General features: G+C 40.7%; 1 protein-coding gene across 2 annotated transcripts; it reads right to left on the reverse strand.

Moving 5' to 3' along the window:
- Positions 1–2,583: 2,583 nt before the first annotated feature.
- SLC6A4 (solute carrier family 6 member 4) lies at positions 2,584–25,625 on the reverse strand. 2 transcript variants are annotated; one of them, XM_040532691.1, is made up of 14 exons: positions 24,714–25,625; positions 16,811–17,423; positions 15,985–16,119; positions 14,995–15,214; positions 14,436–14,574; positions 13,918–14,052; positions 11,921–12,024; positions 11,096–11,223; positions 10,893–11,005; positions 9,994–10,125; positions 8,766–8,865; positions 8,302–8,402; positions 5,769–5,936; positions 2,584–5,017 (listed from the first exon to the last, which is right to left on the reverse strand). In XM_040532691.1, exons 2-14 carry the CDS (start codon positions 17,271–17,273, stop codon positions 4,943–4,945), a joined length of 2,013 nt encoding a protein of 670 aa, XP_040388625.1. In that variant the 5' UTR covers positions 17,274–17,423; positions 24,714–25,625; the 3' UTR covers positions 2,584–4,942. The 2 variants fall into 2 exon arrangements, with proteins under 2 accessions (XP_040388625.1, XP_040388624.1); XM_040532690.1 differs by lacking the exon at positions 24,714–25,625 and adding an exon at positions 18,263–18,383.
- Positions 25,626–26,801: the final 1,176 nt, after the last annotated feature.

The raw sequence follows: 26,801 nt of genomic DNA on the forward strand, positions 1-26,801 counted from the left end.
TAAATGCATCCTTTTTCATGTATTGCAGTCATATTTGCTTGTTCTGTTGGAGGTACTACTTTAGATTTGTCAGTCTGTCTGTTCAGGGGTTCATAAGCAAGAAATAAAGTTCTCTCCAAACTATAACTTGGTAAGTAGGGTATCTGGCAATGGTCACAGATTTTAGAATACGTTTTCAACAGTTTTCACAATGGTTTCTTTCACTTATTTTTCCAGTAAATCTATCACTTTTGTCTCATAATAACATGAACTAAAAATAATAATTTTTTTTAAGTGCCACAAAGATGATTTTGAACACTTAGATAATCAAAGTCATTTTAAAGCAGCCCTAGTTTCAGAACAAAACCTATGACAATCAAATGTTTGTATGGGAAATAATAACCCTTGTTCCTGGCCAAGATTTTAAAATGTTGGACTGATATCTTTTTCTTTCCAGATTCCTTTAAATTACTTATTTTCAAAAAAAACAACTTTTGATTTTCTAATTCTTTTACTTCTAAAAACTTCTGTGGTGCTTTCTCAAATATGACTTTCATAGCCCAGGTCTTGTGAGCTGATCATTTGCTGCTAAGACTGGGGAAACTGAAATGTGTCATTTTAAGAAACTCATCAGGAAGGGCACCCTATATGATTCACTTAACTGCAGTAGTTTGTAGTAGGAAGAACAGCTGAGTCATTTGTGTTTTTGTGTCCCAGTTTTAGTAAATGCTGCCAAAACCTTTGGGCTCCTTTTTGACATGTTATAAAATAACATATCTCAGAATAGAACCAATTGGAGTTTTGTTTGATCTGTATTTTCCCTTTTCCTTATGATATGCTTATGTTTTCTTTGGTGGGGAAATATGTTAGGCTTATAAATAGGAAACACAGAAATATTTGTGTTTGACTAATCCTCTTTACAATTTTTTATTTAACTTTTCCCAGATGAAGCTCAAAAAAAATTTTTTTGTTTTTACCTTGTCTTCTTACTTAAATCAATTGAGTAGCTAAGCATTTATTCCAAGTGTGGATCAGTTTGGTTTTGATGTTCTGTCTAAACAAATGTCATGCACATTGTTTTTTTCTGTTGGAATAGAATGAAAGTGGAGTATTTAGCAGTGGAAAAGGTTCAGACAGCAAACAAAATACTCCTGCTTTTTGTCAAAGAGGCCTTATTGGTGTAGTAAGCTGGACTGCTTTTTCTTGGAATTGTTTTATCTTTGCTTTAAAAAACTGGAATCTGTTGTAGGCCAGCTTGAAACTCCCCATGAGAGAGAGGCACAAGAGATATCTACAGTTGGATTATGAATGTTAAATTTATTACAATAACAGTTTACAGTACAAGGCACATACTGATGACTTACAGTCAGCTTGCAACACTTGTAACTAAACAGCTGCATGAATTAATACAGATGCATCCATGTACAAGGTGGAGGGAATGCCTAGTTCTGTGCAGCTAAAACTCCAGCCTAATTCTCTGCTTGAAAGGCAAATGCATTCCTAATTTACCAGTTTCAGTAACTCCTTTTTCACTGTTCAGTATAGAGGGTGGGATATACTGGTGTGGTTGATAAGCAGAAGGTGAGTTGAAGAATTTGTTTGCCTCAAACAATCTGAATTGCAGTGCAGCCCATTTAGTATCAAATAACTATGTTTTGGACAAAAAGAATGTTTTATGTATGGCTACTTGTTGGGCTACCTGATAAATATTGGTTACTGCAAATGGTTTCAGGTGGATATGTAAAAGGAAGAAAAATCAATGATAAATATAAATGAAATCAAAATTGAGGGAAACTGAAGTACCTTGCAAAATCATTTTTTTTTAGAATGAAAACATACATGTTTTTTATCTTTCTATTATTCAGGAAAAGAAAGGCCTTTTAAATCTACTTCTTGAGGGTTTCCTTACCCACCGTTGGTTTATCCAGGTGAAAAGAGAATAAAAATGTAACATCACTAGTGATCTTCTGGACTGCCTACTTCTGAAAATATTTTTTCCTGTGACTTTACACGTCTGCTTTGCTTTTTGTATCTCTCTTCAAATATTTTTAAAAGCTTTCATCTCTCACGGTACAGCTGTAGTCACAGTGCATTATTCTGATTTTTTCAGCTGAGAAATTCAAGCTGAGAGAACTCGCCCAGTTTTACACTGTGACTGTAACAGGAATCTATATTAAGATCGGGGCTTTTTGGCTGAGTTCTAATCCACTAGAAAAAACTGGCATTTCTTGGGATGTTGCTCAGCATTCTGTGCTAAATCCAGCCAGAAATTCAGTGGCTGTTGTATGTTAGTGTCTTAATATGAACTAAAGATACATCTTTTGCCATTTCAAATGCTGTTATAAAGGAATAACATGTCAGTAGTATTGGACATTAAATAGCAGTGATTTCTGCAGTTACTATCCTGCAAATTATTCCATAATGTTCCCAATTTCATTTCGTTTGCAAGGGCTGAAAGAGAAACTTTGTCTTTCATGCAAATAATGCTTGTATTTAACTCAACCATTTCTGCTATACCATCACCTTTCTTAATAAAAGGTAGCAGAATGCCTGTTAAAAGAGACTTTTGCAAGTGGGCATACAAAAATGACTAAAAATTGGAACTGTAAGAGTTTAAAATATGTATTTATTTATGAGCCTAGCATGGAACAGAGTATCAGTTCTGGCAAGAAATACATCTGTAAGATATATCTATTGAAAATTCCCATTTAGGAGGTAAGATACCTAGCATTAGTTGAACACCAGTCTAAAGAATGGAGAAGCTGGGTGGGGTTTTCTCCTTTATTTCCCACACTTGATACATATGAGTACATCGTTCATTTTACGTTGACATTTCATATGTATTTTTCAATGAATGAACTCAAAACAGAAATGTTTATTAAAAAAAACAGTAATTTTCTGATTGGCAACTTGAAATCCAAATGCATTTTTATTATTAAACAGATTCTCAACTGTTTGTCTTTTCCTCACAATGAAGTCGGCTTTGGAAGTAGTTTTCAAATATTCTTGAGGAGTACGCTTCAGAACTAGCCTGTGTGAGTAACCATCCAGTAAGACAGATTTATTATGTTTTTTTCTGGTGGCAATGCAAGAACCTACTCCCTTTTTTAAAATAGTGCAGGAGACTTATGTTTGTAGTTTGGAAAGAACCGTCATTGTCACTTTATTTCCTTATTGGAAGTTGGGCTCGAGACCTAAAGGTAAGTGAAGTTAGTAGCTGAGGTGTAGGAGGCATTCCTCCACGAGGTGTCTGCACACCTAAGCAGAAAAACACAACAGAAGCAAGAAAAATGGTTTCAAAAGGCAATTGCACCCTTGCTGCTTTCCTCTGGCCAGGTAAGTTCTTTGTACTGATGTGAACTCTCCAGTGGGTTTCTTAATGCCTGCTGCTCTGAATGTGTACATAACATTGTTCCTTATAGCAGTATGTTGCCTAAGTAGACCATGAATTACAAAAGAGACTTTTACGCTCTATTTTATTTTACTTTTCATAGATTGTTATAATCTATGCGGTAGAGTAAAAATACAATGTCTTTACATAAATGATAACTACTTAGGTTTATCTAAATTTCCACATAACTGCAGCAAAACCGTTGTCCTCCAGCTGACTGCAGTCAGTCTAAAGGGCAGTTCCTGTTGGAAGGCGTATGTACATATCTAATAGGAAGAGATTGGTATGTGCATGGAAGTTAATTTGTGTATCAGTGCCTCAAAATTTAATACAAATAGTTCTGATCAGAACCTATCCTGCTGAACGTCTTGCTAAAAAAATGATCTCCTCTTCTTCTTCGGGGTGAAAGCTAAATGTAATTCACATAAGAACAGGAGCTAGTAAATCCTCAGAGTAGGCTTGTGTAGTTTGTTAAATGTGCTTTTGTCAGCCAGCCAAAAGGGTTGTTCTAAACTTTAGTTCTTTACTAGGAAACAATAGAAAAAGCTGCAGGCTCCAGCCAATTTTAGCTGTGGAGTTGACTTAAAAAAAATAAAGAAAAGCAGATATTTGAGAGCCCACTTTTTGGCATCTGAACCCCAAATAATTCACTGTTGGTATGTAGTTTCCTTGGGAATAAACATTAGGTCTGTCAGTGCAATGATTTTTGCGAATATCTAGCTTATTTATGAAAACATTAGAGTAAGTGCTGGCAACTTAAATACTGGCGAGGTAACCTGTGATATATTTTGCTTGATTGTGTCTCAAGGAAAGTGAAGCCTACATTGCAAAAATGGATTTTGTAGAATGTATTAAGCAAGAAACAATTACTAGAAACTGTTAAAATCTACGAAATGTGGGAAATGAAAAGGAGGATAACGTTACCAAATGTGTGTGCTAACTCGTGCGGAGTGCTATATAGTGCTGCTCGGGATTGTTTCCTCTTCATCTCACGACTCCCCTACAAACCTAGGGTTTGCAGAATTTACTAATATATTTTAGTTTATAAAACCCTGTGTTACTTGAGTAATATATGGCTATCGGAAATACTTTTGTATTTTTCACTGTAGTTTAAGCAATTAGAACCTTAGAAGCGAATACAACATTGCCCAGTACGAACGATCACATTGAGGAAAATACAGGGGTACTGCCACACACTTGCGATTCTAAGCCTAATCCCACCCGCTGACACTCGTCCCACAGAGGCTTTGGCAATCACCCAGGCTTTCAACCAGCCCCAGTGCCCACGCGTGGAGCAGTGGTATTCTCATGCACACAGACGTCCTTGCGTTTCCAGAATGAATTGGTCCCAGTCGGTTCAGTCTGGTTAGAAGTGCTCAGCAGATTTCATCGGATTGCTTGGATAAATGTGCTGGAGGCATCACGTTTCCAAATGCCCATTGTCAGTGACAGAGCCTCCACTGAAAGCTCCTCCAGTTGTTATCTCAGCTGGAAACGTAATTCTTTGGGTGGGGAAGAGTATGGGGAAAGTTAGGTTTTCTGCTCCACCTCTCCCCCAGAACACAGGTTAGCTTAAACTGCATTCATGCGGATGTCTCCAATAGGAATTTCTGTAGCTGTTTCTGGAGTGATGCTTTTCAGAATACGCTGTTGCAAAGAAATCAGTATTAGAAGTTTTTTTCATTTTATAGGTAATAAATAACACTAGCACCATTTGAAAAGGGATTTGTAATAAAAATTTGACTCTGGTTTGAGTTATGCCTCATCAGTTGCAAGAAAAGGATGTTTCAGGGTTATGTTATCCTAGCACTATAAAACCATAAGGGGCTATAGAAATGCACAGTATTATTTATTAATTATTTGTAACAGATACAATTAAGTCAGTTTGATAGCTGTCACGTTAATGCTTTAGGACTTCGATGTTTACGTGGGTACCGTGAGCTAGTTGAACATACTCTCTCTGAACTGGTATTTACATGAACTTATGAGAAATCCCCAAAATGTCATCACAGACTGTCATGGATTTATGGCAAAGAAATCTTACTAAGTGTGGGAGAGAAAAAGAAACTTGTTCTTGTAAGCACACCCAGGGGAACTGGTCTTCCACTGGCTCATGCACACATACGATGCTGTGTCATGTGTGATTTCTAGGGAAAGCCTCCAGTTCACCAGAGCTTAAAAAAAATTTAATAAATTGATATGAATACGTATCTTAACCCCCTCAGTGAGACTGGGGAGACTTGTAAATCACTCAGAATGGGCAAAAGACAATTAGCTGTCAGCAGCCTAGGAACAAAACAGCCCAGGGCATCAAATCCTAGAAAAATTAACGTATAATACTTATAGACATCACCTCCTTCCTAACGGTCAAATAGAAACAACAGAGCCTACTGGATACCTCCTTCAGTGTTCCTGGAGTGACGATCAGCCGATAAACCATGTAGATCGGAATGCAGATGATAGAAGAGGTTCCTATGCAATAACCCACCACTGTGGTCCAGTAGGGGTAATTATAATCAAAAAGTCGTAGCTCAGGAGGGTTGGACAGAAAGCTGCAAGTGACAAACTGAAAAAGAAACAGGAAACCACAAAAGAAACCACGCTTGTATACTTAAAGGGAAAAAAAAAGAGATAGATTGATACCAGTTTGTAGAATTTCATCCAGTTATCCTTGTATTGAGCCCTACAGCTTGGTTCCTGCTAAAAGATCCCTTCCAGAAAGGCATCACCTGGATGTTAAGGCACCAGAAATGAAAACTGTGCTGTTTCCTTTAGCTACTTGCCTCGTATTTAACCATTATCAGTGTCAGTTCTGGTTTGCCTGAATTTAACCTGCAGCCCCTGTATTGTTTTCCTTATGCCGTTCTTTGCTGGGTTTGAGACCCTGCTCATGCTCTCTCAAATACCGTTAAAGTACTTATATATGGTAATCACAGCAGCCTCCCATTTCCTCTGTGATAGGCTATTTTTTTCCCCATTTTTTTCTGTTACTTACTTTCTACAAACTTAGCATATTTTTTGTGATATTCATCCGTACAATTTTTGTTCTTCAGTAGCTTTTGCAAATGCTAATACTGGTTTGGATACGGTATTCTGCTGTCACCTGTACAAATACTGTTAGATGGCTTTCCTGTGTGTAGTTTATGAATCCAAAGATCACAGCAGCCCTGACATGTACAGATAGCCTGGAATTGAGGTCTGAAATTTCAGCTCTGAACATGGTTTTTATTTGCTCATTCAGTTGAATTCTACAATTATTGCAAGTGTCTACTCTGAAACAAGTGGCATGAGAAGTAATCCCTACTGTAGCAATTCAACAACTACGTGGGAACAGGAAAAAAAAAGTTAGGACTCATTTTAATTATTCCAACTTTGTTGTTCCTGTTGCTCTGCCCTCTTCCCTGCTTAAGACAGTTTAAGAATGATGCATTAAGATATGCTTCCCAACAGTTCATAACTCTTTCATATCCTCTGTGGTCATTTCCTTATTCTATAATCTGAGTGTGCTTTTTATTTTTATGTATAATCAAAATAAATGAGTGGATTTTTAAAGTTAAACAAACACTACAACTTCCGCAGATAGTGGTGTGCCTACACCCATTTTATTTTTGTCATTTTCATCAGCGAGCAACTTTCTTATGGGTTTAGGTCCCTAAGGAGGAATTTAGGGAGTAAATCACTGTTGTGTGATTCTGGGATTGCCTGTCTTGAGCGAGGTTGTACTGCTTCAGGCTTCCTACAAAACGTGCCTGTTTTTTGGTGCTGCACATAGGTCTTCCTCATCCCGTGTGTTCCCAGGCGGTAAAAAATAGATAGCTAAGTCTTACTCAGAATTTGATTCATCGTCTTCACTCTGCACATCCTTCATGACAGAGAATGTTCTTGTGAAACAACAAATACTTTGTAGCTGAACACTACATGAATAATATTTGGGACTGCCCTTGGAAGGATCTCTGACTCGGTTTTTCCAGATTATTATTAGAAGATAAGGATTCTGTCCTTAAAATTTCCATTAAAATTTCCATAGAGAAATAACATGCTGCCTTCTGGGCTTTCCTTAGTTTGGTTTAGTTTCCGCAGCGAGGACAAATAGCTCTGCCTAGTTACCACATCACCAAAGCTGCTTGCTTCTGTTTATTTTACTGTTTTAGGATCACAAAGAGGACAGTAGTATAAAAATTATTTGTGGTGTAACGCTTTTATTTATAGTCTTTTTTTCGCTTCTTTTTCTATGGGTAATAAAATGAAAATCTGTTAAACATGCATTGATCATTACAACAGTGTTTTGAATTTGTTCTGTAGGTCTTAAATCTACGTTCGGTGCTCATAAACTCCATCTTGACCCGCTCTGCTCCCACTAAGGCTAGTGACAATAAAAGATAGCACGAACTAATTTTGGATCAGGAAATGAACACTTGATGTTAAAATGTTATCAATAATCCTGCCAGGTCAAACATAGGGACAGTATTTCCAATTCTGAAATGTAGATTTAGAAAGGCTGCAATTAACTGCTGTAAATGTTATGTGGAGTACTCAAAGTGTCAGTCAGCAGTTACTGGGACACTGTATTTACCTACCTTGGTTTTGCTCCCCAGACAGTATGTTTCCTCATCATTTTTATTTGCTGAGGCAAATATAAAGCAACAAAACAAAGTAATGTTTGTTCATGAGGGGGAAAGAAGAATTATTTATAACCTAGTCTTGTTTACCCAGCTCATCTACAAAAATCCTTAAAATTGTGGTTTAATAGCAAGACCTTGCAGCATTGTATTAGGTTCTTCACTAATTGGGCATTTTGGGCTTAACAAAAATTGTTAATAAAGAACTTCACAGGCAAATTGTGTAAACTTTTAGAAGTCTAAGGAACTGCATTGTTCAATGATAATTTTCTTGTGCTGGATCCAAAAAGAAAAGCTATAAAGAAAACTCACCAAAAGGAAGATGGGGCTAATTGCTACCCAGCAAACTCGCCAGTACCAGCCTGGGGCAAAGCCGAGCATTTCCTTCACATCGTTGCAAAACTGGGTGATGCCTGTGGACACAAGCAGCAGGAGTCATGACAGCAGAAACATGTTTTTCCAAGTAGATGCATGTACAGCAAATCAATTCAGAACCCATCTTGAAATACTGTTTTGTTCCTGTAAGTCTTAACTACATTAAATCCTTAATTATTCTGAATGGTATCTCTTACTGTTTTTAGATGTCAGTATACATCTGTCAGAGACCAATCTGTAACAATTCTCACAGATTTGGTAACTAGAGGGTTTGTGGGAGGTAAAAAGGCAAACTTTTCCCTGAGATGACAGCGATCTTGCCTGCAGACACAGGAAACGCCGCTCCGCAGGAGCTCAGGAGTGCTCGTTAGCATTGTTTTGCCCCGTGGCAGCGGACGTACCGTAGAACCAGGCCACAGCAACTGCTTCCAGGAACACCACTGTCAGGACAGCTGGGCCGGTGGCGTACTCTTCAAACAGCTTCACCACATATGCGCCTCCCTGCGAAGGAGGTCATATTAGCAGTGAACCAGAGATCCAGTGACGGGAATCCTGGAACACTATCTTTTATTATTGTCTTCATCTGGACCAAAATATTCACAGATGTGTAAGTTCTGCTGGGGTGTGACCTGTGAAATCCCTGGCTGTGCTGCTGGTCTGTTCTGGCTCTGTGTGAACATACTCCACCAGTGCCATGCAGAAGAGCTAGAAAGCTAAAAATCTGCTGGCTGTTCTAGTTGGATTTTAATGCACAAATGAGATTTATTGGGGTGTGATGGAGTGGTTTTTTGCATGCCCTCTGTGTCTTCTTTCTCCAACCTGAGTCATAGTTACAGAACAGGAAACAACTAGGGTGTTGCTTTGCTTTCCTTCCATTTGGGATGCCTAGAATCAGATGAAGGAGGAGGACATTGCGTCCCAGAGAGGAACTACGTCTGCCTTTACTGTAAAATGCTTTTAATTAGAAGATAGTTGTTAATGAGCAAGGGGAGTGAAGTGCGACAGGAAAGCCAAGTATTTTTTCCTTGTCCCTTATGATCATTGCATTCACAATTCAAAATTTAGCTTGTTGTGAAAACAAAATCCCACAAGCGATGAAGGGGTAATTAAGGTGTGACTGATGATGCTTTCCAGCTTGATTTGATGAGGAAGATCTGGGACATTCATTGGCAGAAATTTCTGGAGAGCGGTCCAGCAATAGTTACGGCAATCTCTAACATATTTTTTTAATCGTTCTTTTAAAAATATTTTTCAAACGTTGGATAAATGAAAGTAACAAATCACAATATTTTTAAACATGGAGGTTTGGAGAGTGAGAAGTAGACCACGTATGCAATGTGGATGCATCTCTGCTTGCTGATTTAGTAGCTGGGGCAGCAGCTGCATCATTTGTGACTTGTGGCATGTTAGGGTTTTGCTGAATTGCAATACAATTGTTTCACAACACATTTCCTAGTGAGAGATACTGTTCACATTCATTACAAATACAGGTTTCTAACGTGTAAAGAAAATAGGCGAGAGATTTAATCTGACTTCCTGAATCTGTTTTGAAAAAAATACTCTCTCTCCAAGTCGTCATTTGCAGAAAACTGCCAGTAAGGAAAGCTGAGGAGCAGGTAAAATACTTACAAATGTCAGGGTTGCTAATGAGCCCAAAAAGCAAATGATGATCAGACCAAGGACAAACAATTCCCTGCGTTTGCTCCAGACATGAGGGAATTCATCCAGTACTCCAGTAATCACTCCTTCTAGTCCTGCAAACTGAAAAATCAATGGAAAATAGAGGACAGTTTTACCAGGAAGAGGAGTTTTAGATGATTGAAACACTGGTGCTTTATCCTGCCTGTAGAGTTGGTACAACTGCTGTTCAGACAGACTTTCTTCAGAATTTTTTAACTCTTTAGGGCAGGGATTTAGTCTTCCCTCATCAGTAAGAAGTGCCTGCCACCCAGAGGAAGCACTACAAGGAGTAAGCTACTGATAAGACTGCAACCAAGACAGTGCAGCCAACTGAGTTCAGCCTTCCTGGAAGGTGCTGATTCACAATCTGTAAAAACAGGCTTACATAGCAAATTTTTAGAACATCCTTTTTGTAGTGCTGTTGAGAAGGCCTTCATTAGTTCCCACCTTTTAAATCCAGTTAGCATGGAAAAAAAAATCCAGAATTTACTAATTGACTTATAAATTTACAAGTACAGAAGAGGAGGAACCTGTAAGGCTGCATTCAACCAGGAGCTTGTGAATCAAGTGCTTCAGCCGTGTTCCCAGGTCTCTCACTATTTATCACAGTGACTTTGACAAATCATTTAATTTTATTTTGGCCTCAGTTTGTCCAACATCGAAATTGGAGGAAGAGCTGCTGTCTCACAGAAGTGCGTGGAGATGCCGGTCTTGCTTTAGAGCCCTTTGGTGACAGCACCATGGTTGCAATTCTGCTTCTTCTGGTGTTTGCTGGGGTAAGGCCATCATACACCCAATGCCATTCATCCACCTCTTCAAATTTGCTCTCTTAGATCTTGTCTACTCACCGTGCTGTCTAATCCCAGCGTGAGTAACATCAGGAAAAATATGATGGCAAAGAAAGTTGAAGCAGGCATGTTTGCAATGGCCTCGGCGTAGGTAATGAAGAGCAGACTGGGTCCTGGTATAGGAATTAGAGGTAACTGTTAGCACGGTGCAAATATGTTCTCTTAGAAGAAGTTGGAGAGATCTGTACAAAAAGTTAGCCTACCGGTGTCTTTGGCAACTTCTGATACATCTTCATTCCTCATCTCAGCCATGTATCCCAGCACAGTGAAAATGACAAATCCAGACACAAAACTAGTCATGCAGTTCACGGTACTGGTAACCAGAGCGTCTCTGCAACAGAAGACCTAACTCATATCAGGGAATCAGTGTCTGATGGGAAGGGTAATTTACTACCAGATGGGGTGAGTTACTCATCTGAACAGAGTCCTACAGAAACTACGGGAATGCGGTGAAAAGAACTATGAGTGCATTTTGGAAAACAAGCAAACAAACAGCAACAAAGCTGTTATAACATTAGTCTGGCACAGGATTGAATGCTGGATTTATGCTTACAGAAATACCGGACTTCTAAAAGGATTGGAATTACTATAGGAATATTAAAGAATGGAGGAGTTATGTATTTAATTGTATAAATAGCAGTTTTTAAGAAAACAAGGAAACAACTACAAATCGCCTTTCAGCTCAAGACTTTAAAGTCATATCCATACCGACTGCTGAGAATAAGTAATTGTAATCTGATTGTTTGTCAGAGGACTGTGCCATTTTCTTTTGGCACATTTCTACATCTAAGCTTCCTTGCTCTAATTGATAGAGATTCTCTCTTTTGGGGTAGGCAAACAGAGAGAAAACTGTTTTAGATTACAGAATCTTTGAATAAGGACTTTTGTTCTGTTACAGCACTGTCTGATTTATGTGTATACAGGTTTGGCAATTCAGTGTCTTTCACCAGCACCGTGTTTCTTTTTCATTAATACAAGCACTTATATATATATTTTTAATTTTACATACAGAATAAGTTAGAACTCACTGGTAGCAGTTGTTATGGAACTTGTTGTAGCTGGCATAAGCCAATAAGACCCCAAAACCTGGACCAAGGGAGAAAAAAATCTGAGCTGCTGCATCTACCCAAACCTGAAAAATAGTAAAGTCAAGAAAAAATGATATGAAACAGACTGAATGAGTTTGGCAGATTCACAATATCACTTAGCCATACAAAATTGTTTTTCACCAGTCTGACTGTATTCTAGTCCTGATTCAACAAGCATTTTGTTAAAAGAGTATGTTGGAATATAAATTGTTTTTTAGATTTGAGACAGGTACTAACATCCACTATAGTTTTCATGCCTTTGCTATGCTTGTGTTCATTGGTGATGTAATTAGGATTTATTTCAAGGAATTTACCATGGATAAAATGTTACTGTATTTCTTAATACGCTGTTTTAAGTACTCATTTCTGACAGTATCTTAGATTAATTCACAGTGATTTGCCTGTAATCAGATTAACGTAGCTTTTGGAATGTATAAAAAACTCTCTGTCCATGATTTCATGGTGGGCTTGGCCACCTTCATCCTCCAAATCTCGTGTGCTGTGGAGCAGTCTGGGGTTTGGCTGTGAGTCCTCTGGGATAAGCAGTAGATGATCACTGCCTATATTTTTCCTCGACACATTAAAATACATGTGACAGTGTGGGTGCAGTTCTAGTTCGAAGGACTCAATACAGCTTTGTTGTAGCCATGACAGATGCAAGTGTGATGATCTTGTTATGAAAAGCCTGTTGTACTCGAAAAGTGGCCACAGCATTAGCGAGTAGTGTTCCTAAAGTACTAATATCAGCTCTCTTTCTGAAGGTGAAAGCCCACATTCGTCTCTCCTCTTTTGATTGAAGCCTGGAGTTCATTACAACTCATTTCTAATACTCTCTTCCATCGCATGAGGCCATCCCGTATCAGCCACAGACAGAACTCTGTCATCGTCCAGCACACACAGATTGCGATCTGCTGTCCTCACTTCAGATACATCCAATACAATATCAATGCCCTTTATTGCTTTTTCAGAAGATGTGGTCCCTTATTGGAGATGCTGCTTTATCAGAGACTGGTGTCTTTTCATTTCCTCTTCATTCAAAACTCTCCATATCAGCTGGGCAGTGGCAGACTTGCAAACATTGGAATTTTTTATCTTTATATTTGTAGTATTTATTGCTTTGGGGGTTTTCCCTCACCCTCCCCACCAGAGACTTTCATAAGCAGCGAAGTGAGCGCAGCCTTGAGCCTGATGGACTGCTTGTCATCCCCTGAGCTCAAAGCTAAATCAGATACTGGAAGGGGTTTTTGTGGTTAGCTCAGTATTGTCCTCATCCCTCCTTTCTTTTAGAACTTTGGGTGTGTATGCAGGCCTAACTGACCTCTTCCTTCTCCAGAGCACTCGCACGTATCCACTGATCACTGAGTCGTGTGTTAGCTGGCAGCTGGAGACTCCTTGGGCTTTTCTGCCAGAGGCTGTCACCGGTTGGAGATCTTAAGTTTCAGCTCTGGTAACTGCACTTTAAATACGGGTAATTGGAGCCACTGCTGGGCGGGGGAAGTCTGCCAGTTTCTCCCCTCCCGGGCAGAAAACCTGTGGCTAATCCAGATGTCAGGGTTTAGTAAAATTAGTTTGCTCAGTGTGACTGCTGTAGGTAAAGGACTGTGTTGCAGTGTAGCAGGGATCATAACAGTTTCGTGCTCGATGCCAGGCTGCTCACCATTCCCTAATAGCTCGAGCTAAACTGATGGTGGGCTTAAGTAGCAGAATAGAACCAGGAAACCTGTCTAATCTTAAAAACAAAAACAAAAAGCCACTATATAATTATGGAAAGAATAGCATGACTGTTTAAACAAAAGCATGAAGTCAGGCTTTTGAGTCCAAACTAAGACGTGTGTGTAATCATGCTCAATGCTGGGAGTAGGCACTAAAGTTTATACATGCTGATATCCATGCTGAGTGGCTAAAAGTGAATCCCTGCCCTTTTATAATGCTTTTACCTCAGTGGCCAGGAGTTTCTGCCAGTCAGGTTTCAGGTAGTAGAGGACACCTCTCCAGGCTCCAGGCAGAGTTGCACCTCTCACTAGCAGGATAAAGAGGATGATGTATGGGAATGTGGCAGTCACCCACACCACCTGCGAGGGGAACATGAAGGTAGCGTTTGCCATGGGTAGAAAATTAACAGATGGTAAGAAGTTAAACAATTGATAACTCTTAGCATTTATAGCATCTTCATATGAACTTCTCAAAAGTTCTGTGAATGGGCAGTTGGCACATAAATACCCATGCTTTCTCTGGGCAGGGTTGCTCTTGTCCACAGAACGGTGGCATAAGTTATTGTTGTGGTGTATTACTTGGGTAACAGTCGGAGTCACTGCGGTAAGAGCTTCCCGAATACACGAGGCCATAACCCCTGCCGTGAAGGCAGTCTGGGATAATTCTGTCGTGTTAATTGGCTCCTTTAGAACTGCTGCTAGGCTATACTGTACCAAGTGATTTGTCTTGCTTTTGCATTCACCTTGCCAGATGTTTTGACCCCTTTCCAGATGCTGAAGTATACAATGGTGAAGATTAACAATAAACAGAGGGTCAATTGCCAGCTAATGCCCCCCAGGTCATCCAGCCCATTGGACCTATGCACCTGTAGAACTTGGCGGCTGAAAGAGGAAAGAAAAACACAGTGTAGATATTTTTGTAACAAATACTTATGTTCAGTATGCTTTGAGCAGTCCCATACTGTGGTCTGAGCATTACAAGTAGTCCTGAGGCCTTGATAAGTAGCCTTCAGAGTCATATCATTTGGGATTTTTTTAATTACAAGCTTGACATTTGTTGTAAACCACTGATGATAAATGATAAGTGTTGACAGCTGATAAAGGCCAGAAAATTGCGAACCTCTGATCTAAAATACAGAGCACCCTCCCACACACCCTAAGCATACATACAAGTATTTGATTATCTGAATACTTTAGAAAAGAATACTCTTGCTAAACACCCCTCCTCCCCCTCCGAAGAAAACCTTGCTTCGTGTTCCACCGTTCTGTCTGATATTACTGTCCTCACTTACATGCACTTACGTATAAAATTCTTCTGCAGGAGAGATGGAGTACAGGGTCCAGCTGACGTTGTCCTTGCTGAAGTAGTTCGTGCAGTTGCCTGTGTTCCAGGCGTTTGTGCAGCTGGTCCACGGCAGCTCCGTCGTGAAGGAGGACACGAGGTAGTAAAAGGCCCACGCCATAATGGTGTTGTAGTAGGAGGCCACGTAAAGATCAATTATACAGATGGCAAAGCCAATTCCTAGTAAGGTAGGAAATAATTCCAGGAAGCGAGTGAGTTTTGGGCCACAGAAAAGAAGGAATTGTTTATTCACATCAACTACAGTTAGTAATTGCCTAAGGCAGTTCTGCAGGAGGCACACGTACCCTGTCCTGTGTCTACCACACTGGAATTTCTTGTGGCTTCGGAAACACTCAGGCTCTGATTCCAAAAAAGCATTCTTAGTCCAGACAAAATATGCTTAAATAGTTTGTTTCATCTGCTCTTAAAATGTGGAATTTAGAAACTGCCATCTTGTACTCCCAGTGGGAAAAAAAAAAAAAGACCAGAGCTCTAGCAAGAGTAACAAGCATGTAGAATAGGTCTTTCTGTTCTAAAAGACTGCAAACAGGGACTCATTTCCCTGTATATTTGAAATAGAAGTAGCGGATCTTTCTTCTTTCTTGTTTTTAATTTTGGGTTCAGTAATATTATAATTATTTTAGTGACTAATTTTTTGCTTGTTTGTTTGTTTTGTTTTTTTCAAGCTTGGGTCAGACAAAATGGACTGGCCTCTCTGTAGTCAATTGGAGAGTTGCACGTCACGTGTATATGAGAGCACAGGCACACACCTACAGATATGTACATAAAGTCTTATGAAAGCTTTCTTTGTAAAGCCAAAATCTTGTGTCGAACTAGCCTTACTTTGCTTTATGTGATTTTCAGATTTTTTTCTCAGAAACGTCATCTTTATAGAAAAATCTTTCAGTTATTCAGAAAGTTCCTAGTAATTTTCCATTTCCCTTCATTACCTTTGAAAATGGGACATATTTTTCTCCAGATTGAGATGCACCCATTCCTGTGGTACTGTCCTAACGCTAGTTCCATATAGAAGAGAGGAATACCTCCAAAGATGGCCATGATTGTGTACGGAATGAGGAATGCTCCTGCAAGAAAGCAAGCAGGTGGTTACAGTTCTTCATAGGACTTCTCGTCCACCAGTACCAACACTCCATAAACAGAGTTCTTTCTATCCCCCAGGAACAATGCATATCCCCTCCCTAGCCAGTGTGCCGTGCTGAATTATCCTGGCATTTCCCAGCAGGGTAACTGCGCAGCAGTGTGAATGAGAAGCAGCACTCAGGCCAGGCTTCTCACATTTCTGTAGCGAGTATAGGTGGGGTTCACAAAGACCTTACTGCTTCTGCGATGGATACAATTGTGAGATATAGACAAAAACAATTAACTTCAGTAGAATGCCTGTGTACATCAGGGAGGCAAAAGTCTTTCCTGTCCTAGCTCTCCTTGATTAGATTTGTGTTTTGGCTGAAATGTCAGCGAGTCTGTCCTAGTGTTCCTGGTGAGTGTTTTGACACTTTTGTTTATGTGGTTGTAGATAGCCCTTGGGCAGGGCTTGAGTGTCTTCTCCTGCAAGGTTGTTCTGCACCTAACCAGCTTTCAGTTTCTAGTTGTACTGATTTTTTATATCCTACCCTATCCCGTTGCTTAGGTTTTTCGGTCTGCTTGAAAAGTATTTTCCCCTTACTTATTTGTCGTGTATGGTATTAAAATGAGCCACTAAACTCATTCATTTCTAAGCAAGGATGTTAAAAACAACATATAGAACCGGTCACTGACCTCCTCCGTTTTGATAGCATATGTAAGGAAATCTCCACACGTTTCCCAGATCCACTGCATACCCGATGACAGAGAGTAGAAAGTCAATTTTTTTGCTCCAGGTCTCTCTGTCTTCCAGCTCAATCAGCTGCTGCTGGCCCTCAGCTCTGCAGGTGGTGGAGGTGGTGGTTGTGGTGGTGGTCGTGGCTGCGGGGGCAGTGCACTGGGCATCTTCCACCCCTCCCATCCCATTGCAAGGACCAGAGCTCTGAACCCCTGAATAGCCATTTGAGATCGGAGCTGCCTCCTCCTTATCTCCCTGGCTGGGATGGACTTTGTTCCCATCCTCCACTAGCCGCAGGGCAGATTTAGGGTTCCTGATCAGAAGTTCGTTCTCTCTGCAGTCTTCTTCTTCATTGCAGCCTGAGACATCTTTCTTGGAAGTCAGCAGCTGAGTCTCATTGCTCGTTGCCTTTTTTTCCATTTTCCCAAGCTTTGTCCTGCTCAGTTGCAGAGGGACAGCAGCACAGCCGCGTGGCTTCTTTTCCCACGCTTTTGTTTCCACTGTATTCCCAACGCTCTTAGAATTCCCCCTCCATTTTTAAATCCATCAGACTGAAGGCACGAACACCATCTAAGAAAGGAAAAATAGTTTTAAAAAATCTGTTACTGGGCTTACTGATGCTGGTAATTTCATGTTACCAGCACTTGTAACAGGTTCTGAGATTAAATTACTTTTGGAAATAATTAACCACCACAGCACGCAATGTGATATTTAGCAGATAATCCATTCGGGATGTACCAGCAAAACTCTCAGCTGTGTACGGAGAAAGGAAAGAAGCAATCATCCTCTCCTTCAGCTGCAGGTGGTGTACCTGGCTTATAACAGATCTAGCAGATCTGTTATATCCAGCAGATTTGCTGGATTTTATGCATTGTGGGGCAACTCGCAGGCAGTCAGAGTCCTGCTGTCTTCTGGTACCGCGTTGTCCCTCCGAGCACTGGTTTCGCACCCCGGGAGGTTGTGGGACTCCCATTTTGCACACATCAGGGCGGAGTGTACTGTTTGGCTTGTGTTTGCTTTTTCATAAGTTCATACTGTGATTTCTACCATAAATTTCTAGATTCATCCAGTATTAAGAGAGCAGAATTAATTAAACAAATACTTAGATAACAATGGATATACAAGTTACATTTTATGACCGTATTTCTTTAGAAATCCCATTGTGCCTGCCACGTTTAGAAGCAGATCTGGAAGGCTTAAATGAAAGTTTAGAAAAGTATTTAAATGCCAGTGCTTTTGCATCAGCTAACTTTTAACGTTCAGTCAGTTCTAATAACAAGGGAAGAAAAAGATCGGGAGTCTTCAGTTTGATTGTTTTGAGTCAGTAAGAACTAGCATTGGGGTCTACATAGGACAAAATTTGTCTCCCATTTTATTTAACTGCTCGCAGAAATAAAGGCATCTCTCACGCTCTTTGGGTCTGCTCACGCCGTGGTTCCAGCCCTGGAAAGGGCACCGGGTGCTGCTCCTGAGGGACTGCCTGCTGCCAGCAAAAACCCAGGCACTGAGCAAATCCCTGGCTTTACCTGAGGAATGCGGGGGAAACCAGTCATTCAGAAATAAAAAAGAAATCAATTAACTTTTCTTTGAGAATATAAAAAGAACAGAAAAAGGACTGTGATTCCTCTGGTCATGTTCTGTTTTCTGCTCGTTTGTTAGGTAGCGTGAATGCCCAGCTGCCCTTAATGAAATGTTGGAATAGGAGCTGAGCCTTGGTGCTGCACATGCACTAACCTTGCTCTATGGCTAGGAAAGTGTCAAACAAGCCGTGATACCCCCACATACTAAATGATGATAATTACAACTCATTTTCCCTTTTCGAAGCATTTTGTACCGCAGTAAATATCAGTGCAACATCCTGAGCACAAGGATAAGCATTATTTCACTTTCAACTGCTGGAAAAACTAGAGCAGTGAGGGTATAATATTTGCTCATCGCTAGAGGTTGCTCACTGCCAGAGCTATTAAAACTCACGTCTTTTGCCAGCGTTCAGTTTTGTAAAAAGACAGTTTGCTAAGCCTCTTCCTAAACAAGCAAGCAGAAGGAAAGTTATCCAGTTGCAGGGGATGTTCTCCAGCGAGAAGTCCCTTGAAGGTATTTTTGTAACTGCCAGAGACCTCTCGTTTGTTCCCGCTTACTTTCTGTGCTCACCATGATAATGTTCTTTTCATCACACAGCGAGCAGTGTATATCAATGCATAATTCCTACAATTGCAGCACTTTGCTACTATTAGTTAATCATCCACAAAGACCGAAACATCTTCAGGATTCCAGAGGAAAATACTATGGCAAAGAAGAGTAATTTCTGTTTTACCTGCGAGACTATAAAACCTGAGTGTCTTCGGAGTCCGAAACCTTCCACATGTCCTGAAAGAGCTTGTGCAGATGAAAACAGCTCTACTGCCACTGGTAGCAACATGAAAATCCTAGGAAAAGCCACAGCCAACCCTTCTCTCCATCGTGGACAGAGTATGTTAAGTGTAAGATAGGGATATGGAAAAGTAACCTGAGCCCTTCTGGACTTTATACCTCTTACTCATAAGTGGGAAAGCAGTAAAGGATGTTGATTTAACTTCATTATCTTGTGAGACTGAATTTTCCACACCTGAGAATTAAGCATTTACTGTATTTATAAAACATTTTGCTTCCGCACATAGACACTTCTTGGCACATTCCTGCCAAGGAAAGATTGTTGAAGATATTGTTGGTTTCCTGGATCTGTGACAAGGTCGTTGTCTTACCCAAATCTAAGCTCCTTTTGCAGACCACAGGAGCGGAATATCACATCACTTTACATAGCTAGGTAGAAGTAGTAGTTTGAGCCTCAAGTTTGCAAAACGACTTGTGCGCTTTGAGGGGCTTTAGCTGGAATTTGAACTATTTCTTTCTGAAAGTGAATTACAGCTCGTCAGCTACCATGGGAAATCTCTGCAGTGAGACTCCAGAGCTATGCAGTAGTGTTCACAGAAGCAGAGTTGGCACATGAAAACAGACCCATAAGGTTTCATTAACCAGTTAAAAAAAAAAAAAGCGGGAGAATGTACTTTTTTTTTTTTTTCCTTGCAACTGCTACAAACGGTGGCGACAGTGGCAGAAGTAGAGCCCTTGGAGTTGAGAAGTACTCTAGGATTATTAGGGACAATTGCCAGGAGAAAATTATGCTATTAGTGAAGGATTTTGCCCAGCCCAGCCTCCATTTAATTACACGTGCCCATCTCCCTGCAGGACCTAGTGTTACATGCCTTTAGAGTGAATGATGTAAGGAATGGCAATTTAGTACGGATTTTTGATCTGAGTTGTTGCAAAGGTTGCTCTTACATAAATTCATCTTGGCTTCTTATCACTAACCTAGTTAGCTGAAGATAAAAAGAAAAAAGTCAAAAAAAAAAAAAAAGAAAGCTGTGCCTTTTTTGTTTTGTAAGTGTGACTGTGCTCTTTTTGGCTGTGCCTTTTTTCTTTTGTTTTGCAAGTGTGACCTTGCTCTTCTGGAGAACCTTCGTGCCTGAGCCTTTTCTCCCTCTGGTGCCCCTGCTGTCCTGTGGGCAGCTGCCCCCTGTGCTGCCAGCTGTCCTGTCCCCTCCTTGTGCCAGGAGATCCAGGGAGAGAGCCACAGCTCTGCCCTGGGCTCCCAGGTCTGCCTCGCCCGATGGGAGCACTAGGATGGAGAACCCAAGCCGTGTGCTTCTTGGGGCTTGGCTGCAGCCACCAACGCACTTCACATAGGGCAAATATTAAATAAACGATAATTTTTGGTTACTCCTACACAGAGCTGAATTTCAGCCAGCCCTGTAGCTGCACAAACTCAGCTCCTTTGCCTCTACCAGAGCAGTCCTAAAGGAGCATCCCTGGCCTGGGGTCCAGTTCCTTTCCGAGCAGGGAGCCTCGGGGTTGTCTCATTGCCTTGTTTTATTTCTGGAGGCATGCAGTGACCTCTCGTGGCAATGTGGGAATCCCTTTCCTTTAATGCGCTGCCATGCAATAGAATAAATCTTCCCAGCACTTCAATACAAAATGATTTTCCCATCCTCTGTATATTTAAAGGACAAACTTGATTTTCATGTGCCTAGGGGACTAAAACAATCAGGCTGAGGTGCAGCAAATACCGGATGCTCCAAGGGAAGCAAAACTTGATGTCGCCTGGTGAACACTTTGGTGGTGGCAGCACCAGGCTTCTTCAGGCTGACTGTGCACCACTGCAGAAATCGTTACTGGTCTCCCAGTGATCAAATACATTGTGATTCGCACAGTTGCAAATGTATATTTGCATACATTTCGCTTTGAACAAATTATTTTCCTTTTTAATGTGCTAATTTTTTTAAAGCAGCGCTTGCTGAGTACCAGCCACCGCCTGGGTTGCAGCTGCGCTCCCGTGGTGAAGCTCCCCCTCTTGCCACCAGTGCCAGCGTTCCAGCTGCACTGTTTCTGGCCAGTTTCATGCTAGCACCTGCAAAAAATTAAACGGCTTGGAACTCTATGACAAAAAGTTAATCTGTGCTGTTGGCAAACAGCATTGAACGTTGAGATGATTTCTGCTAACTTGACCTACATCTCACTGCCATCACCCAGTACTGACGAGCGTTGTGATCGTGTAGCTGCTGCAGTGCACGTTACGCCCTGCAACGAAGTCGCAGGTTACACAGGCATATAGATGGAAAGAGCCCAAGGAAACCCTTTTGTCGAGAAGATGACACAAGAGGTTTGTGTGACGCGAGAAGTCAGGTATCCCCCCCCAGAAAAAGGCTGTCTTGTTTGCCGCTGGTCCTACTCTGCCTTTTCGCATGGGGGAGGTTTGTGTCTGGGATGGCTGGGGGAACCTTGTAAAAATTGATCCTTTTCCTGTGCTCTTGGGGGTCAGGGAGTCAGTGAGTGCCTGTTTTGCTGCCATGTGGTGTGGAAGAGTATTGAGGCTTCATATTTATCCTGATTTTGCACAGGCCGGGAGTAACCCTTTAATCAAATTATTACGGGATAGCCTAGATGCTCCTGTACTGCAGGGAGCTGTTAGAAAATAAAAAAGTAAGAAAAAAAAAAAGAAAATATCGGCCATTTAAATGTTGAAACTAGACTGCACTACATTGCAATGAATTTTACCTGGTTTGTCATTGATGAGTCACATTTAGGGTTCATAACTCAAAAAAATAATGACTTATGCTTTTGAATACGTTCACATGTACTTATTTCATCAAAAATAAAGGAGTACCAAGAACATCCTTTTCTATTAACTTGTTTCCATGAGGTGAGCCGGTAGGAAGTGTGACAGATTGTATTTCAGGTTTCAAAAACTGATATTCATTAATACATAACAAGATGATACATTGGTGTTATGTGCAAAGCAGATCTAAGCCCACATGTAAAGCACAACAACTGAGAAATGATCTCTTCAGGTGCTTTTTTTTTTTTTTTTGGTTTGCTTCTCTAGTCTGTTTTAAAAGAATCAAAACTGATTTGGGATAAGGAGTGATCAAAACATGCTGAGATTAATGGGTCCGGTGATTTTTTTCCATACATTGCAGGTCTTGCACTTCTGCACATCACTGTGATGTGTATTTTAGAAGAAATTTACAGTATGTAGGTAGCAAACTGGGCCTGTATATGAATACTTGCACTCCTCCAAGGGCTGGCTCCCATTCTCATTAAAGGAGAGTAGAACTGTACTCGACCAGCAGCCCCCTGAGACAATGTCCCTTCTGGGGGAATAAAAGGCTGCTTAGGCAGGAGCAGCCCAAGGAGTGAGCTCTCCAGTTAACTCGTGTGTGCCCAGATAAGGCTTAGTATGGGTAAGATGTGGAAATAGTTCTGGAAACAATAGTTCTGGGGGAGTATCAACTTGTACTGTGAGGCTTACGGCATCCCCTTGCCTATGTTTCGGTCTGAAATTCAAGAGTCAGCAGAAAAGAGAGATTTTACCTGGAGAAATGTGTGGAGAAGAGAGGTGCGGTATAGGAGTGGGAATGCTGCCAAGCTGAGGACAGTTATTTAAAGAGCAGAGAGAGGGGAGGAAAATGCGTTTTTATTGGCTTGAGAGTGTCCACATGGAGTGCAAGGAAACAGATAAGCTTGGAGGGAATGATATTCCTTTTGTAGTCTTCCTCGAATTATTTATATCAGCTTGGAGGAAGGGCTGTAAAACAGCAAATGTCACCAAAGGAACAGGGCACTGCTCCGTGATATAACTGCATAGGCACATTAATCTGCACAGTGCTTCAAGTAAAAGACCCGTTTGCACACTCAGAAGTCACAGACTGGCTGCACGTATATGCCAGCATACACACACTTAGCGTTGGAATGGTTTTGTCTGAAGAAAGCAAAGAAACAGTCACCAGATGATGCTTCACTGAAGGACACTTGCTAATGGCTGTCTCCAAGACACAGCCCCTTTATTCAGGCTCCCAGCTCTACCTAAGTACTTTGTGAAACACTTATCCCATGGACGGCTCCCTTATGTCGTGTCACTTCTAAAAGCCACGAACTGCCAGCTCAACAGAGCTGCAGGAATTCAGTTTTGGAAAAGAGCTAAAATGTTAGCATGAGATGGGACCCTGGGAGTCAGGGTGAACGTTTCTTTCAGCTTCTAATGCTGTTTCTAATGAAAAGTCAGCAGTTTATAGTTCCTTGGACGGAAACAGGAAAGAGCTTAAATACACTGCACATTTCCATGTGTGGGAATAGCTTAGGGTTTTTATTAAATTTCCAGTTTGGAGTCAGTTTTTGTTAATTTGTAGAACCATTTGAAATTCACCACCCTGTTCGGTTACCAAACAGTCCCACAGCGGTCACTTGCCAAGTTCCCGAAGTACTCTCCAGGACAATTATGATCAATTCACTCATCAAAAGCACAGAAGATGACGCCTAACTGCGTGAGAGCCTTCCTGTTAAAATGCCTGACAGCCAACAGCCCACATTTAAAAAATGTCACAAACCTCCAGAGCATCCAGAGGCATTAAATGCACTGTCCTTTCCTTCCCAGGCTCTCTTGACACAACAAAAGTGACTATTTATATGGTCAGTTACACTGCATTCCTCACTTCAACTTCTGTCTTACTTGGACTGACCCAGCAAGCCAGTTTCAGCAGTAAACATGATTGACTGTACATATATTTATGTACAGATTTATTACTTATAATAAACCTGTCCCATTGAACTAGATAATTTACTGTGCTGGCACAGTTTGCCTTTTAAAATACAATTTAATTTGGTTAATAAAGTTTACCATTTTAAAGTAAATGATTTGCAATGATTTTTTGCTTCAGATTCTGCTTCTTTTCTCCATTTTTCATTATAGTTCATTTTAATTTTGGTAAGCTTTATATAAACCCTGCTTTAATAATGCAATTATGCGGACTGCCAAGACTCTAAGATTTCAGACTGTCACAACATGTTCAGCTACAGGCATTTGACTCCCAACATTCGTAATTGCTGGACAAGTGCCTGAACGAGACAGAGAAAGGCATATAACAGCAGGAAAGCAAACAAAAGCATAAAAATAAATAAATAAATAAATAAAAGACAAAGTAAACTTTCACCAAAAATTAATACATCATTGTGGTTTTGTTTCTGTTTTTGTTTTTCCAAAGCTTTGCTAGATGTACTTTTTCCCCAGTGTTTTAGAAATCACTCTAAGACCTTAAAAGTTAACTTTAAAATGAAGCAATTAATACATTCATAGGACTGAAAGTGTCATCAGCATTTCAGGCTTTACAGCCAAAGTTGAAAGAGGCAAGGAGAAGTTAAGGAACCTCTGGTGTCTGCTTGCTTCGGAAGGTAGGCTCTGCTGACAGCCTTCCAGGAGTCCGTCTGAATTTCACAAAGTACTTTAGGTAGCTGCGTGTGAAAAAACAAAATCATAAAGTCTTTTATTACCTGTCTTTCGGCCGGGTTTGAAGTGCTTTCCCCGGAGTTATCCAAGCTGGAGGAACCTTCACCCACATTTACTGCAGCGGCTCGGGAACGCAGCCTGTGGGCAACTCAGCATCTTGGGGAGGTTTTTGTACACCAGTCCCCCTCACATGGTCTGATTTCCAGATAATCTGCTGCCAAAGAGCTCTTTAAGAATTTTTGCGTCACTTTAGTCAAATAAACTTTATGTTTCACCAGGGCTGCAGCTCAGTTTTTCTCCTAGAGGTGGGTGGCTACATTTGTGTGTTCCGATCGCTTCAAAAGAACAGGATCCAATGAAGGCAGAGGGAGAGTGAGGGAGGCTTTTCTGGTAAGGGCCAGCTTTGCTGCCTGTTATTACAGCTATAAATAACAGGACGGTGATGATGAAGGGGCTGACAAATGGGACTGAAGTTTTGAGGGAGTCAGTAAATTACAAGTTTGCAGGTGGCTCTGCAGATTGTATATCGATAGGGATATTAGCACAGCAAAGGGGTTTGGAAAGAGTAATGTTATTTCTGAGCATTTACATTTTTTTAAGGAAGAAATATGTTTAGTTTTGTTGTAAAACGTTAAGCACAAATTCTTTAAAAAGCATTTAGCTACTTCAGTAAAATCAACAAGTAATATCCTTTCTTCCTACTGCTCTTTGGAATACCTCACCTCTGACACATGCTTTTTCACCTGCTTCTTTCACCCAGGATTTCTTCATTCCGAAACTTCACAATTTGTTTATAAAAAGCCACGAATAGCAGGTCAATGAAATACTGCCGTACTTTAGGTGGCAGATTTGAAAAAGAAAGTGGAAAAACAGAATGGGGGCAAGTAAGAGTAGCTGATTGTTAGAGCAATGGCAGCTTTGCTACAAGTGGTTGCGGGTTTTCAGGGACTTGTTCCAGACAATTAAGTGGAAAAAAAATTAAAAAAAGAACCCATTAAAAATGAAAATCAGAGGGTTATAATTAGCGTATTCCTTTTTTTTTTTTTTTCCTTCTGGTCCCTTAATGATAGCAGCAATCAGCCAGCAGCGTGCCATTTGCACCATCTCAAGGATAGCTCAGGTATTGCAATTCCAAACAGATGTGTATCAAAATCGACTTTTACTTTCCCATTAATTCTTGTGGCAGTACCTTAAAAATGTTTTGTCAATTAAGTTTCTTCCCTTAAATAGTAGTAGAGATGTATTGTTTTTTGGTGAAAATAGCAACATCTAATTTGTCTTCTCGCTGTACTCCCCTCTTGCACTCCCCCTTTCCAAAATAAACAGCTTTGGTCGTGTTAATCTCTGCTTAGCTGCAGACAGGAAAAAAAGCCCAGCAGGTTAGTGTTCTGGCATATTGTAATCGTTCACGGTCTGAAGAGGACAAACACCACCGTGCCTCACCCCCTAAACCTTTCTTGAAATCAGAGCACAGTATTTTAATGCATGAGCCTCCATCTGGGGATGAGTCCCTGTGGTTTGGACAGGAGGCTTTGGAAGGTGGGAGGACAGACGGCAGGAGGAGTCTGCACCTTCCTTTGCATACAGGGGTGATTTCCAGTTCACCGCTGCTGGGAAACTGGAAGGGATCACTTGTCCTACCCTCTTACGTGAAATAAAAGCTCTGCGTCTGCTTTGTTTCTCTCTGCTCTCTGCAAAATTATACCTTTTTTAAAGTCTTAGCGTCATGACCTTTGTCTGAGGTTATTCTCTATCTCAGGCTCTGCTTAGAGTAGGTTCTTTGACCAAATTCTGCAACACTATGGCACACCATTCATCAGCTAAATTGCTTTCATCTGGGCTTATTAGTGGCCCCCAATATCAGTATTTGATTATTTTTGTAGGGTAAACAAAGCTGCAATGTGAAAAACAGCATATGAAGAACACAAAACCACCTTTCATGACTTATCCTGGCCTTTATGTTCTCTTTTTTTTTTTTCCTTCCATTAATGTCTTCTGCAGCAGCATGGTTTTTGTTGTTGTTGTTTTAATTTCTTGCCAAACAGTCTGGAGCCTTTGAGGCGTAATGTCAATAACAGACATAAGATTTCAGGCTGACCCCTCAGCATTAGGACACTCATTTATCCCATATG

The sequence above is a fragment of the Cygnus olor genome, chromosome 20 (genome assembly GCF_009769625.2).
Source record: "Cygnus olor isolate bCygOlo1 chromosome 20, bCygOlo1.pri.v2, whole genome shotgun sequence".
NCBI lineage: Eukaryota > Metazoa > Chordata > Aves > Anseriformes > Anatidae > Cygnus > Cygnus olor.